At 39.6% G+C, this 15,922-nt stretch overlaps 1 protein-coding gene across 5 annotated transcripts in view; it reads right to left on the bottom strand.

Annotated features, from left to right (window-relative positions):
- The window catches only part of LOC116944809 (receptor tyrosine-protein kinase erbB-4-like), a 234,694-nt gene that overhangs the window by 65,549 nt on the left and 153,223 nt on the right, over positions 1-15,922 (bottom strand). For 3 of the 5 annotated variants that reach the window (XM_076071648.1, XM_032958571.2, XM_032958552.2), the window contains 5 exons: positions 13,011-13,210; positions 10,611-10,743; positions 7,643-7,733; positions 6,565-6,722; positions 354-422 (listed from right to left, as the gene is read on the bottom strand). In XM_076071648.1, coding sequence (XP_075927763.1) covers positions 354-422; positions 6,565-6,722; positions 7,643-7,733; positions 10,611-10,743; positions 13,011-13,210 — 651 coding nt within the window. Of the gene's footprint in view, positions 1-353; positions 423-503; positions 555-6,564; positions 6,723-7,642; positions 7,734-10,610; positions 10,744-13,010; positions 13,211-15,922 lie in introns of all 5 variants that reach the window. The other 2 variants (XM_032958562.2, XM_032958580.2) reach the window with 2 other exon arrangements.

The following is a 15,922-nucleotide window of genomic DNA, read 5'->3' as shown; positions in this document are numbered from 1 at the left end:
ACATGACAATATATTTGCGTAGAAGTGGCCAACTGTTTGGCAGATAATATTAGTGAAAAGCTGAAAGGGTCACATGAGTTGCTAATTTCTGTACGCATGCAATATTATTAAATTAGGTGAAGAGAAATGAGTGCTCGTGTAAGGAATCCAACATCATTGTCCATGAATTAAATCTCGGTTATGTTAGTAAACAAATCGAGGCAGAATGGAAAGAGGGAAATCCCAAACGACGGTGTAATTAGATGATTTGAGGAACTGAAGCAAGGTGAATAACGTTTCCGGGAGGTTAGTTAAGACACCCGAGGAGCTGCGGCGCCGCAGAGAGAAGCACAGACGGGTTTGCTTGGCGTTACCTATTCCCATAGTGAAGGGCCGGTTCCACCCACGGCTGAGTGCAGTCCTGCTCTGTGAAGCCAATGCACCTGCATTTGATTGCAATTGTTCAGTCATGTTGTGCGCACAGGACACCACACACACAAGTCATCGCACGTCGCGAAGCCTACCTAAAGAGAGGGCCAATTAGATGGCAGTCCAACAGGCCTCCTCCCTTGCACCTGCACATTACGGCAAATGATAGGGCAATAAACAAAAACGTCATGCTCAGTATTGTTGAAATTCATCAGCCTCCCGCCAAAAATACAACTATTCCATTGCACATTTGCCATTTGGGCCAAGGATACCACGGGTCAAAAATTTACATAAAGGGAAAACATATATTGATAGCAATTACTATTTTAAGTGAATCAATGGTAAATATTAATTCTTCACTGCTAATATCAAATTTTAGTGAAACTGCTTGCTATTTTATCAAGTGAAAGTTTCTGTAAATATAACAATAACTTAAAAAGATGCATATCTCAAATGGTATTAGGGAACATTTGGAAAGTAAAGATGTTTTCAAAATAGCCAAATATGCTTCATCTAAATTACGGATACACCTCTTGGTTGAAAGCACCTACAAGTATAAGTTAGATGTTTTAATCAACATATTTGTTTTAATAAACATACTCTTTTAAATATTATTTACGTCAAGAATATGGCTTTACCCTTTCTGGCAACACAGCAGGTGTTAAAATGTTCAGAAGCCAATTAGATACCTATGGTAAGGCATCAAGTCTGCATTAACCACATATGCTTGAAGCAAAACATGCAAACAAACATGCTCTGATAACACTGGGTAATACATTTTTTTTGTTCCTGGTTAGTAAGTGTTATTTCCTAATTGCTTATGCCTCAAAAGTACAGAAAATGGTTATTAATCTACACAAACTTTGTTTTTGTGACCAGGACAGTGATATTTTGAAATGTACCTATTTTCCAGAACATTCGAGATAGATTCAGTGCTGAGTAAACTCGGAGTAACTTCTATAACATTTGATTCGCAGCATTCGTGACTGCAAGAATTACTCTTTGGTTCTTTCGGTAAAGTCACGTCAAAATAAAATAAATTAAATAATAATAGTACTCTTTGGTAAAGTCACGTAGTTATAAATAAAATAAAACAAATCACGACGTTTCGATCGCAACACAAGTGGTCGTCATCAGGCAAAGGAGTCAGCCTCTAAAGGAAAACTGTTTATAAAGGTTTGGGGATGGGCGTAGCCCAAGTGTATCAACACCACCAGGAGCATGGGCGGTGCACAAGTGCCAATGCAGCAACAATGCCAATGTAGCAGCAATGCCAATGTAGCAATAATGCCAATGCAGCAACAATGCCAATGCAGCAACAATGCCAATGCAGCATCAATGCCAATGCAGCATCAATGCCAATGCAGCAACAATGCCAATGTAGCAGCAATGCCAATGCAGTAATTCCACACAACTCTCTCATTTTTCTTTACCCCCCACCTCTCTCTCTCTGCCCCACCCCCCGCCCCCTCTCTCTATTTAAGGCCTCGACACAGAGGCGTTGTCTCTCTATTTGTCTATGTTGTGTCTCTCTCTGTGTCTCTATCTACTTGTGTGTATGTTTATGTGTCTCCGTGTCTGTGTTTTGTCTCTCTCTCTCAAATTAAGCAATCTTTGGAAGAATGTAATCAACCAGGTAAGGTGCCAACTTTTTTGTTAGCCGACTCTCTGTGTTGTATTGCATTATATTTATAAGTTTACTAGGTTTGTTTTCTCATTCATTGTTACTTGATGACGGTTGCTTGTGTTGTGATCGAAACGTCGTATTCTATTATTAAATTTATTTTCTTTCGAGAACATTCTAGAACTTTTCAGTAATATAAATACAGGGGCCTTAAGCCCACTAGTTCAGTTTAGTTCCAGCTGCCTAAGTGGATACATATCTGCATTTTTGAGATGGCATCAAGAGGCTACAAGCATCCGGCAGATGCATTTTGCTATGTTTGCGGCAAATTTATCAAGACAAGAGTGAAGAAGTACTCTGTGGAAGCATCTGCTAAGATATGTGAGGCCTATAAGGCATATTTCGGCATGCCTGTCGGGGATCAAGGCAAACACTGGGCACCTTATTTCACCTGCGAGCAATGCAAAAAAACTCTGGAAAGTAAGATGGACTGTTGCTCGGAATTTTATGTTATAAAATGTATTAAAGGCGAGTTTATCAAGTTTCCCTGCTATCTTTGCATTTGGGACAGCAGGGACACCAAGGCACACTACCACAGGCGGGACTGGCCACAGCGGACCGAGTTATATGTGGGGAAGAACAACTTCAAGTGGGAGCCATTGGTGGACCCCCGGAAGGTGCTGATGCCACCACTGCACATCAAATTGGGCCTCATGAAACAATTTGTCAGAGCTGTAGATAAGGGGTCGGCAGCCTACAAGTACCTTGAAGACTTCTTCCCTAAGCTGTCTGAGGTAAAGATCAAAGCCAGTGTCTTCGTCAGACCACAGATAAAGAAGATCCTGGAGTGCAATACATTCCCCAAGATGCTCACTAGTAAGGAGGAAGCGGCTTGGAACAGCTTTGTCGCAGTGGTTCGTGGCTTCCTGGAGCTGGTGAAGAACTATGGCACAATGGGCTGTAGGATGTCCCTCAAAGTCCGTATCCTTGATGCTCATCTTTAGAACATGGGAGCGTACTCGGAGGAGCAAGGCCAGTGCTTCCACCAGGATATCCTGGACTTTGAACGCTGCTACCAAGGACAGTATAAGGAGAACATGATGGGGGCTGATTCGTGAAAGTGCTTTACAGTATAATCGTAAATCTCGAAAATTGCCTCACTTCTAAATCTTTTGTAGTAATTTTTGTATTACTTTAGCATAAATACATGTTCATTTTTATTCATATCTTGTTTTTTTCTGACTTTATGTGAACGAAACAAAACATATTCGCCAGTTTTCTCATTGAAAATAGGAAAAATTTTAAATATCACTGTCCTGGTCACAAAAGCAAAGTTTGTGGGGAATAATAGCCATTTTCTATGCTTTTTAGGCATAAGCAATTTTGAAATAATACTTACTACCCAGGAACAAAAATTGTGTCACATAGTGTAATGTATGCATTGTCTTTGAAACTAATTGGCCTACACCAGAGACAGCCTTCCTTATGGCCGTGTCTCAAAAGTGTTAGACCAGAGATTGCCAAAAGGCGAACAGTTTTATTGCCAGAAAGGTTAAAGCCTATTCTTATTCTTTCATCATTTTGATACTGACGAAAAGGTCCCATCGATATGAGAACAATTATTTTCTTTCGATTGCATCATTATTGAATTCTGGTGGAAGTAATTTAAGCCCACCTATACAGCCTCTTTTCCTGAATGCTTACCCAGGATTGGAGTGGCCTGCTCGGCCTACCGCAGTTTCCTGCCTCACCATCTGACTCTGGGGATGGCTAACTGCACGTGGCCTGTGCCCGCCATACCAGAGAAACGTATCCCACACACTATCCAACCAGACCTGAACATATTTAAAAGGGCTGTGTAGTTTATACATTGTCAATTCAGTCAGCACAAGCAGTGGAAAATCCACAACATATTTAAATGCAGTATATACGTTTGATAATTTAACATGAATGATACCTCTTGAGTTGATTTATCCTCAAATGTTCAACATACATTATTTAATATTTCTAATAATCAAACATTTGATTAATTTCATGTTGTCAAAAATCAAACATAGCAATTACATTATATTGCCCAGAATGATACAAATCATTTATGTACAATAGGTGCAAACTAATTTTTATTACATAATTTTTTTTAATATACTGTTGGTAATCTTCTTCTTTGGTTCTTTCGGTAAAGTCACGTAGAATGAGAATAAAATAATAAATTGATAAAATAAAATAACACAATAATATTCTCACGACGTTTCGGCCACAACACAAGAGGCTCCACTCCAGCGCTGTCCTACCAGACAGTCTCGCCCCCTTCACCTGATGAAGGCCGCTTGTGTTGTGGCCGAAACGTCGTGAGAATATTATTGTGTTATTTTATTTTATCAATTTATTATTTTATTCTCATTCTACGTGACTTTACCGAAAGAACCAAAGAAGATGAATCATTGCAGTCACGAAAGCTTTAAATCGAAATTAGTTGGCAATCTTGATTAGAAGCTTTTGTGACTGCAGGATTTCATACTCTTAAGTTATTTCGGTAAAGTCACGTAGCTAAGAAAATTAATAAATAATAGATCACGACGTTTCGATCGCAACAACAAGCGATCGTGCTCAGGTGAAAGAGAGAAACATGCATATGTGACGAGGCATTATTTAGGGGGATGGGGGGAGGGGAGGCTGTAAAGGGGCGAGGGGGTGGGGATAAAATTCAAAGAGGGCTTGGGCAAGAGATAGAAAAAGAAATGTGACAAGGAAGCTGAGATATCAAACTTAACAAAATTTGAGTCGGCTAACACAACAGTTAACACTTTACCTGATTGATCAACGTCCTTCCAAAGATTGCTAAATTTTGCATCCATCTTCTCGGTTGAAATTATGTCTGAGTTGTGTGGAAAACCTCCCCGTAGAGGCGGTTCAATCTTGATTATAAGCTTTCGTGACTGCAGGATTTCATACTCTTACTGTAGGTTATTTCGGTAAAGTCACGTATACAGTAAATAAATAAATAATGGGCCATCCTCGGATGAAAGAGAGAAATATGCCTCTGTGACGAGGCATTATATAGGACAATCGCTTATCGTTACGATCGAAGCGTCGTGATCTATTATTTATTTAGTTTCCTATCTACGTGACTTTACCAAAAGAACCTAACAGTATACTGTTGATAACTGAGGATATATTTCAAAAGTTACGTAATATGTTTATGATAATTGAGGATATATTAAATACGTTGATTAAATATATTGTTACAAATCAAACATAATTAAACATAGCAAGAGATATGTCATCAAAGAGATGGGAGTATCGAATACAGAAGACTGACATGGTTAATTTAAAATTGCTATTTTAAGTTTGTGCTCCTATTAATGTAAATATTTCACTTTTAATATTCTTAAAATTTTAGAAATATAAAAAAACTCACAATATTGTTGGCATTTCATTACTTTAAAAAGCCGATTACTTTTAGTGCTCTGAGTACAAGATTTCAGAACAATGATCTCTTAATTTCTATTGTAGAGCAATGGGTTCTCTACAAAACAAACTACACTTTTTTTTATCAGGTAAGTCCCACTGAGCTATATAGCTCTTGTTCAGAAGCGACCTGGCCATAAATGATAGCTCAATGAAGTGGCTTATCGTGTGAACATTTATAGCACCTGAATACTCTAAACACGTTTCTAAATGTGCAGGCAAAAACCAGAGGAACCGCAGAAAAATCCACACGACCATGGGGAAAACATGCAAACTCCAAATATACAGACTTCAGGGTCAGGATTGAACCCACGACCTCCTGTATACCAGGCAAGGTAGTTAACATCTCACCACCGTGGCGCCCTACAAGTGGAAATACAATGTTAGGTCATTATTTTGTGCACCAAACAAGATGATGTTAGTTTTTTTTAAGTCAAGCGCATCAATTTTTCCAGGGCCATCCACCTTCTTTACTATGCAAAATGCATGGCCTCAACTGTACACTTAGCATAGCAATGGGCAGCTTATTAAGAAGAGCTCTCTGTGATTGAAAATGACGATCCTCCCAGGATAATATGGGAATCAGTGTGCGTGACTGTGACTGCACTGATAGTGCGAATGTTCACCCGGAATCCAATAAAGGAGCAATAACAGAACAAATCTGCAGTTTATTTTAGAAATAAAAAAAAAACTTCCAACCAGCCATGAATGACATGAATATGTTGAAAAGTCTCATTGTTTTTCTTTATTCTTTGAATAATTCTACACACAATGTCGGTCTAATTACGAGAGAAAAAAAGCGAGTTCATGAAGGAGCCGTGATGTTCATGTGTACGCGTGTGTGTGCCGATTCCTATTCTCGGATTTGGATTTCCATGAGCTTGTGTGGCTCCCATTTCCAACACCTAGGGGGTTCTCCAATCTATACATCTGTTGACCTTTACAATGGTTTTTGTGATGCTGAGCACATTAAAGGGACAGATTGCTCACTCTTGCTCACGTTTGGTCCCGAAGCTTGTGCCTGCGAGTGTGCGCTTGTGCATGCCGTGTTTGTGTGCGCTCACCCGTGGGAGCAATTGGGGTGGCAGGGCTGGCAAGTATTGTTCTTGTCGGGGTACTTTGAGATGATCTCGTCGTTCTCACCCTGTGCCCCAACGGGACACGCACTCACACAGTGGGGGCCGTCCTTGTAGTGCGCACAACGTACGCAGCTGTTGGAGCCCTGTGAAAAGGCATCAGAATGGAACTTCTGTTAGTCTCCCCTTTCAGCATCATCTCTTGCGCTTATTCTCTCCAATAATTGCTTACTCCCCTCTCCTGTCTGTGTACATTACGATCTCTTCACGAAATCAAACAACTCTGTTTAATCTTGATTTGAAGCTTTCGTGACTGCAGGAATCCATACTCTTTGGTTCTTTCGGTAAAGTCACGTAGGTATAAAATTAAATAAATCACGTTTCGGGCGCAACACAAGCGTCCGTCATCAGGTGGGAAAGCATGGCCGGCTGCTGATGCAGACTGTTTAAATAGTATATTTCTTAAAAAACTGCCCTTCCTTTGCTTCTGCCCATCCTGATTAGTCTTTGTCTTGATATACTCGTGTAAACCATTAATTGCCAATTTGAAATGTATTGAAATGGAAATTGTTTAGTTCTCAAATAAAGCAAATATAGATATATATATAAAACATGAAACAAGCATTGCATCCCTATTTTGGGAGGCTTTGATATTTAAAGGTGTAGGGACAATTAGCCAATGAAATATATATTTTTTTATATATATAGAAATTACCATTCTTTATGTAACTCATGCAGTGATATTTTTGTACCAATTTATATGCAAAACTAATGGAAACTGGAGGCACATGGGTTAAAGATCTGCTAAAACATGTATGAGATTCTCTGCTTAGCATTGTGCTTTTGCATAAATGAATTGTGGCTGCAGCATATGTCTGCCCGTAGCAGCAATAAATTATGTAAAACCCGTAAGCAATATTTCCGAAGTGGCAGTTGTGGCAGCGGAGGTGTTAGCTGGTACAATAAAACAGAAAAAAATAAACAAAGCTCTTAATAATAGATTAGCCAAGTTGTGAATACATGGAATAAGCTGTTGGGGAGGAGCGGGGAGGGGATGTGTATGTACCGGGCCAAAGCAGGTGACCGAGTCGTTCACAGGGAGGCATTCGGGGTCGCAAGGTGCACACACGGCGTCCTGCATGTGCTCACGGTATGGCCTGCGCTCACAGAGGCATGCGAAAAAAACCGTGAGCAAAATGAACCAGAAATTGTACGGCGATCAAACCGCAGTGGAATTGCGATGCGGTGCACGTTGAGTAACGTAGACTGACTCTTCAATAGCATACAGGCATGCGTGGAATTAGCAGCAGAAAGAGGTATGGCACTGCTGCTATAATGAGGATCACCAACTGGGGTTAATATAACACTAGATTTTGAAAAGATACAGTGCAATATCAGAATTTGGTCAATAAAAAAGGTTACAAGACACGATCTTAGCATATATTTATGGACCATTATAACAAATATACCACTTGTTTGTTTACAGACACCCAAGAACTCTTATTTATCAATTGATCACAGCTTTTTCACTGCTCTGCCCCTTTAATAAATGCATTGCTGATTTTAAAAAATAATGAAGCTGCAAAACAGTTTACGATATTGGTTTTAAAGGCCAGCCATCTTGGCTACATTCAATGGTCAGATTATTTTATGTAGAACATTTATAGGTGGGCTTTAAGAAAATCATGTGAAAATACTGACATCCTTGTCCGATTTTTATTTAGCAAAAAATATATGGTAATCCTCTCATCCAGAAAAACAATATTCGCATAATCCTAGTGCTACTTTCAGTGTTATATTAACCCTAGTGTATGGTATTTACAGGCTGGTGGGACCAGTTTTACAGACTGGGGGGACCAGTTTGGCAGTCGTAGAAATGTGACCATGAGTACATCAAAGTCTCTGCATTTTGTTAATTTGCAATATATCTTGAATGCACAAGTGCTGCTGGTTTGTGGTATTCCTCCAGAGGAATTTCTTAACACAATTGCTTGTTTTTCAATGATGACAAAATATCCATATGCAACGAGTAGAACATGCTATGGTACAGTCGATAAGTACTTATGCTTGAAGATAATTGAAAATATTTCTTGTTTGTATCTCAAGTGCACCGATGGGGGTAGATGGCGTTCCATGGCTAAATGTCTGCGTGTACATTGCGACAAAGCTTCATATCACAGAATATGGGCTGTTACAAATCAAACAAATAAAAAGGTATTATGGTAGTTAGCGCTTTAATAGTTAAATTTAAAGAATCATTTACTGAAATGATTACAGTCATGCTCTGCAGTTTGCATATGTTTTAGTTCATTCCCAGTGTACCATGCATTTTAAGAGCGAATGTATTTTTTTATTAACCAGCGACTCATAAAAAAGGTAACAAAATAAACAAGCAGACTTTGTGTCCTTCATATATTGATTCAGTATACGTGCAATAAATTACAACATAGATACATATTTTCCAATGAGATGTGGTTTATACGTGCGGTAAATATCAATGAAAGTTAAATGCAAGTTGTTAAACGATACTGAAGGACATTAATAACTAAAGTTTAATAATGTTGTAAAAACGCACTTTTAAATGTTTATTGAAAATGTGCAAACTAGAATTAATATACACTAACATGGGAACTTTATAAGCATTCCTTTGAGTTATGTTCAATAAATCACAACGTGGAACACTGTTACAGACTGAAATCTTAACATCTTGAAACAAAACATATTTTTATAAAAATTTATAAAAAGTTGCAAACCCAAGATATAGTTGCAATCTGGATATATAAATTCCGACTGATAGTGGATATGGCTTTCCCCACATTTCGCACACCGTTTCACAGAACATTCCTCACAGCCAAACGTGGGGCAAAACTATTTTGAGCCTATGCCAGCCTGCCATGTGATGCGTGCTCTGCAGGAACATCAGGAGCTTGTGAAGAATTCACATGGAACCATGAATTATAGAACACTCAAGAAGCAGGAAACACGATGAAGTGTGTCAATTCTTTTTTTTTTAGAAGCATGGGGTACATGTCTCCATGCTTTATATTGATAATGTCTTGAATAAGTATGACAATGGAACGCATTGAATCACTTCAAAATGTAATAATGTATTTCTCCAAACTCAACATCTGTTTTTAGTCTATCAGCTTCTTCACATAAAACAATACAATTGATTATTTCAAAGCACCACTCATGAGGGAGAGAACTGCAATTTATAATGCACGAAATTATATCAACTTTACGATATGCAATCATCACTGGCTTACTGCTGTAGGTGACTCAGGTGGCTGGTGTTGTATCAGAGTTCTGAAAATTGTCCAAATTATTTGTTTTAAATGTCTAGCAGAAGTTTGTTTTATAATTGTTTTTCACCTATAACTTATGAAGAATTTTATATTTACGTAGATTTAATAGTTGCATTGTTTTTTTGCATCAAGCTATTTGTACTGTACTTTTAACATTCCAGGTCTCCCTTGCAAAAGAGACTAATGTCTGAATGGACTCTCACCATCATCTACTATTGTCTTTCCATTGTTAGATAAAGGCTTCCCTATTATGTCACCATTCTCATGGTCCTTTGATGCTACAATCTATCACATTCTATATGCGAACCGATCTCATCACTATCTCCACAGTGGTCATCTTTCCAGACGCATTCTTTCCTTTGGCTGCTATTCTAATCATCAGTTTTGTCCAAAGGCCATCAGCTTTAGCAATGCGTTCTAATTGACTACTTATTATTCCTTAACTTCAACATGATGCATTAAATATTATATGCATTTGCTCCCTGATCGATGTATTCCAATTAGTCTTGGTATAATTCCCAAGGATGTCTCTCTCCGTAATCATTTTCAGCTTTTGTTTTATTTTAGTTTTATCAGTGTACACTTTCATCCCCATCTATCTTCAATAACTGCTCTTGCTATACATAATTCTGCTGTGCGTTCCAGTTGCATTCGCTGTTCAGCGAACTTGTTGCTCACGCCTGCACAAAAACATGCACAAGTGAATGATCGGTACTGTGTGCGGCTGACCCCTCAGTGATGTAACAGGATTCCACACAGGAGCGGGCACGGCGGAAGAACCGACAGGAGATACACTGGTCAGGGCCAGGCCCCCAGCAGCCATGCTCCGAGCATAGCAAGTCACACACAGCACCATCCGCATCTGCAGTGGACATACACATCGACACTGCTGCACACATTCGCAAGCTATACAAATAAAAACACAGAAATACAATCACCAGTTGTGCCATTTTGAATAAAGTCCCTGCATAATGTAAGCGCTGTTGTGCATGCATGCATTCGAATGTACTCAGCAATATTGAAAACAATGTCTGCCAAGACTGTACAATTATTTGTTAAAACTTTAAAAAAATATTTCTCCCATGGCTGTGGGTAATAGCGAGGAAAATAGGTTGTGAGGGAATGGAGTTGGAAGGGCTGAGCCCACAGAGCATCAAGATTGTGCGACCTGGTGCTGGTGCTGATGCTGGACCTGGCTTGGGAGAGAAGTGGCCTGGCAGAGCCTGGTTCCCAGTGGTCATGGAAACGAGGCATACACGTGCTATTAACTCTGCGTCTTAAACGCAAACATGGCTGACAAGTTTAACTACGCGGAGAATATTGTGGCCTGTGTGGCTCGCTTCTGCGTTGACTCCGTGACATTTGCAATCACGTCTGGGGTTACCCCAGGTAAAAGCAAGCAGCACAATTACAAAATGATGCCCGGGAACCTGGGCCAGGAGCTCCAATTGGCCAGGACTAATATGGGTTTATGGTTCCCTCCTATGTTGAGAACTGAGCCAGCCAGCATAGTTGCCAATGGTCATTGGAAGTTTAACACGTAGGCTTTCGCGACCAATATCATCCATAAGAGTTTTTTTGGAACATGGCATCCATTCTCATGACAGAATGAATGACAACCAAAATGTATCATATAATCATTGCCATTAATAATGCAAGAAAAACAAGCAGCCATGAGGTTCACCTAAAGGAGTTCATACTTGAAAAAAAAAATGCAACCAACTATATTTCTGAACCAATCTCTAGCTGCAAAGAGCACACCTCCGAATAATGCGGTTGACAACGTACGATGAGAAAGAAGTTCAACATACATACAAATGTTTGTTCATAGCGATATGGATACAGACTTAATTGTGCCCAATTCATGCGAAGTGTAATTGAAGTGTAATTGGATGCTCATGTAGCATCCTCTAAAAATGTTTTCACTATAAGTTAGAAATTCAAAATGGATTTCAAATGACTAGTCACAACTAGTCATGACAATTTCTATGCTTGAAGACATTGTATTGATATCAGAGGAACACAATTAATGCTCCCTTGTGCATTTACACCAAACATTTCACAATTAACTAAGTTTATGACTCAATTCGTATACATTTTGACAGAGAAGGTATGTAATTAAAAAGAGACGAACCACAATCTTTATAAATATTCCATACAGCAAATATATACTAGATTTAGATTTTATAACGTGGGTGTGCATGTATACTGTCATTTGTGGTAAGCGGCGACCCGAGTTATATTCCCGCTCATGGCCAACACCAGTGATTATCTTAACTGGTCCTGGGCCGCCCCTAAGTCGACTCAGCCGCAAATGAGTACCCGGTGCGGTGCGTAAACATTGCCACTGGAGAGACAAAGGCGGCCGGGTGTGGTGCTGGCCACCCACCCCCTCGTGTACCATGTCGGCCTTCATAGGTGCTCGCGAACAGCACTTGCCCCAACAGTCTGTTCAGGCTAAATGGGGGATGTATGTCTTTGTTTTGCGTGTACCATGTCGGCCTTCATAGGTGCTCACCAACAGCACTTTCCCCAACAGTCTGTTCAGGCTAAATGGGGGATCTATGTCTTTGTTTTGTCATATGTAATCCAAAATTAAGTTTAGTTTGAAAATGAAAAAAAACTGAGTAAGATTACATTTCTGGCATGCTTTTATGAGGAATTCCAATTCGTAATGAACCCATGGAAGCACCAAAAGCACTGTTTTCTTGGGTTTCATTATGCTGTAATTTCTACATCTCTAATCCTGTCAAGTACACGAAACCCTATGTGTAATTGTGTATATCCATTGCAAATGATCAATAGGCCTACCACCATGGCACAATATATTCTAGAACAGTAACATTTCAATTCATAATGCGTGTAACATTCCAGCAGAACAGATTAAAATCACATTTGAACCAAATACGCTTTTCAACTTCAGCACTTTAAATGAATACAAACGCTCAACGGTCTAGTGATGTCGAGGCATTGTTATCTCCTCCATAGACTTTATCTAATAAATAAACTTCCCTCAAACATTGTGACTATGAATCGGCTGCATTCAAAAGACAACACAATTATTGTCCCACAAATGTACACACTTGTAGATATCCGAACGATAAGTTGAGAGCGCTGGGAGACTCTTACTGCAGTCGGCTTCTGGCTTGTTGTCGTGAACGTATGAAGTCTGTTGTTCGCTCACAAATACCGCAGGCCATTTGATGGTATTGTAGTAGCACAGACGTTCGTTGTTCTTGAGGTAGACATTGCCGGCACTCACTTCCTGCAGGGAGGCTAGTCCCAGTGCTGTGATGTTGGGGATGCGAGCCACAAGAAGAGAAAAGGTCCTGCCCACACCACAAAAAGCCAACGTCATATAATGTACTACACGAAAAAAGTAAAGCAATGGATACGGTCAAATAGTTGAAATGCAGATCGCAGGCTTTGTGTTAATTTGTGTTTCTTTAATTGCGAAATTTAAAAAAGATAGAACAGTGCATGAACCATGGTTATGCAAGTTATGCAATAAAAAAATGTGGAGTAAATGTGGCTCCCCTTCGATAAAACTACCAAACATTACGGGTTCACAATTAGTTAGGTGGTGACAAAAACAGCTGGAAATATATATTTGCATAACCATGTGCAGAAAACTGCAACCATGTAGTCTTCCCATATTTATCCCTCCACGTTAAAATAATAATATTTTTACATATTCCATCAGTCACACAAACTTGTGGGAGTGAGCCTTATCAGCAGCTTGGTTCAACACAGGCAATCTCTGGACCAGTTTCAACATTTACTGTGTCATCAGCAGTGTCAGGCCTGTTGAACTGCCTGATATTTATCGGTTAATGCATGTGTGGTACATACTACAAAAATATAAGTAAGTTATTCTACAATGATGTTTAATGATTGCTTTGTGTTGAATAAAACACAGATGTGCCCACAAGTCTTCTCACAAGTGGATGTGTCCAAACAAGGGGAGAACAGGGATATTGTAACACGTAGGCTTTCGCGACTAATATCATCCATAACACAGGTTTTTTTGGGTTAGATCGCGTAAATATAGAAATATGTCGTTAAAATTGGCTGTGTCGGGTGGTGGCGAATTTAGCGATATATTTACGTGATCTAACCCAAAAGAAATCTGTATTACGGAGGGATATTGTACTCTAATTCCTTTACACGGCTCTCTAATGGGAAGTGTCTTCTGTTCCCAAAAGACACTTGTAATCTTGAAATAAACTCTATTATTATGTTTGAGTAATACGGATTAATCAATCCATCCTGCACATGCATCTGTTGGACTACGCTTGTTTATATCTCTGTTAATATATATAACTATATATGCACCATCACTATCTAACATATATAAGTGCCATTTCCATGTACATCATCTTGCAAGTTTATAAATGCCAATCACATTGTACTTGCTGCACAGGGCACAAATCTCTAGAACATTGCCAATACTCTTAACACCTGATCTAATGTTATTGAAGGCATATTTCCATTGCAGGAGACTCCGACCAAATCTTTCCAAAATCACCACGATCACTTTCCACTTTAACAATCATGCAGCAGATGTCATCATTGATGTGTCCTTCTGTGTTAGCCCAATGCGCTGTGACTCTACTCCAATATATCTAGGGTTTATTATGGACAGAAGCCTGACCGTCAAGCCCCACGTAAAAAAGGATCTGTGAAAAAAACAAATCAAGACTCGCCCTGCTGCAAAAACTTTCAGGAACTATCTGCAGTGCCAAGGCTTATGTGCTGTGAACTGCCACCATCTCACTGATCTACTCAGTGGCAGTCACTGTGCTCTAGCCTGGTCTGGAAGGTCGTCGACAAAACTGCTATATACAAAAATATCTCACGCAATGTTCAATGAATATCATAACCAGAACACTGGAAACAATAGTGTTCTGCCATAATATCGTTTTTTAACATCATTAGACCTCCTTTGCCAGTACCAAAATGTAAAAATAGGGTTTTTCCCCTTTCTTCTGGCAATAAAACTGAAACCTTTTTACGAGGATTCATATCTGCATAAACCACAATACTTGCAGTCAAAATGCAAACAAAAAACATACTATAATATATGCATTGTCCTTGAAACTGATAGGTCCACACCAAGGGACGGCTTTCTTTTGAGCCTCGACCCAATTGGTGCTCGACCAGATGACGCCAGAAGGCGTACAGCTCAAAGACAATGCACTATCAAAGTAATGGGGCTCGGGGTGAGCATCTACATCATTAGACCTCCTTTGCCAGTACCAAAATGTAATAAAAGGGTTTTTCCCCATTTTTCTGGCAACAAAACTGAAACCTTTTTACGAGGATTCATGTCTGCATTAACCACAATACCTGCAGTCAAAATGCAAAGAAAAAACATACTATGATAATATATGCATTGTCCTTGAAACTGATTGGTCCACACCAAGGGACGGCTTTCTTTTGAGCATATGTAGTGGCATAGCGCTGGTTGCTGGCGAAAAAGGAGATCTGCGGTGTTTGGCTGTACTTACGTCAGCAGGCCAACTGTTCGAACTAAGTAGTGCCGCCGACAATAGACAGTCTTAATAAATAGTGTGTTATCCTGATGGTGCTTGCTTAATAAAGAAGTGCCTCCAAGTCTTACTGTATCGCAGTTAGTCACTACACATAACCAATAATGGGAGATATTCAACTAACCAACAAATTACATTTTGCAGGATGTAATCTATATATATAAAAAAGTCAAAAATTGCGTGTGGGTTTGTGGCAGGGTTTGTTTGTGGGTTTGTGTGTGGGTTTGTGTGTGGGTTTGTGTGTGTTCGCGTGCTTGGCTCTCCAATGGTGGGGTTAACGTAGCATATAAATAGCCAGGTACCACGCCGTAAACCCCGCCGTGAGCAAGCACTATTCTTTTTCTCATCCGTCAACTTTTAATTAGTTTAATTAGCGATTTTGTGCGATTTTCTGTGTGCTCGCCTATTATTTATTAATTTATGACGCGTGCACGAGCATATCAACTCACGCGCCTTTGGTGGAGGGGATGGCCCATGCCAAGTTGCACG

Source organism: Petromyzon marinus, chromosome 2 (genome assembly GCF_048934315.1).
Source record: "Petromyzon marinus isolate PM22_M1 ecotype Great Lakes invasive population chromosome 2, UKy_Petmar_22M1.pri1.0, whole genome shotgun sequence".
NCBI lineage: Eukaryota > Metazoa > Chordata > Hyperoartia > Petromyzontiformes > Petromyzontidae > Petromyzon > Petromyzon marinus.
This window is presented reverse-complemented; position numbering and strand designations above follow the sequence as displayed.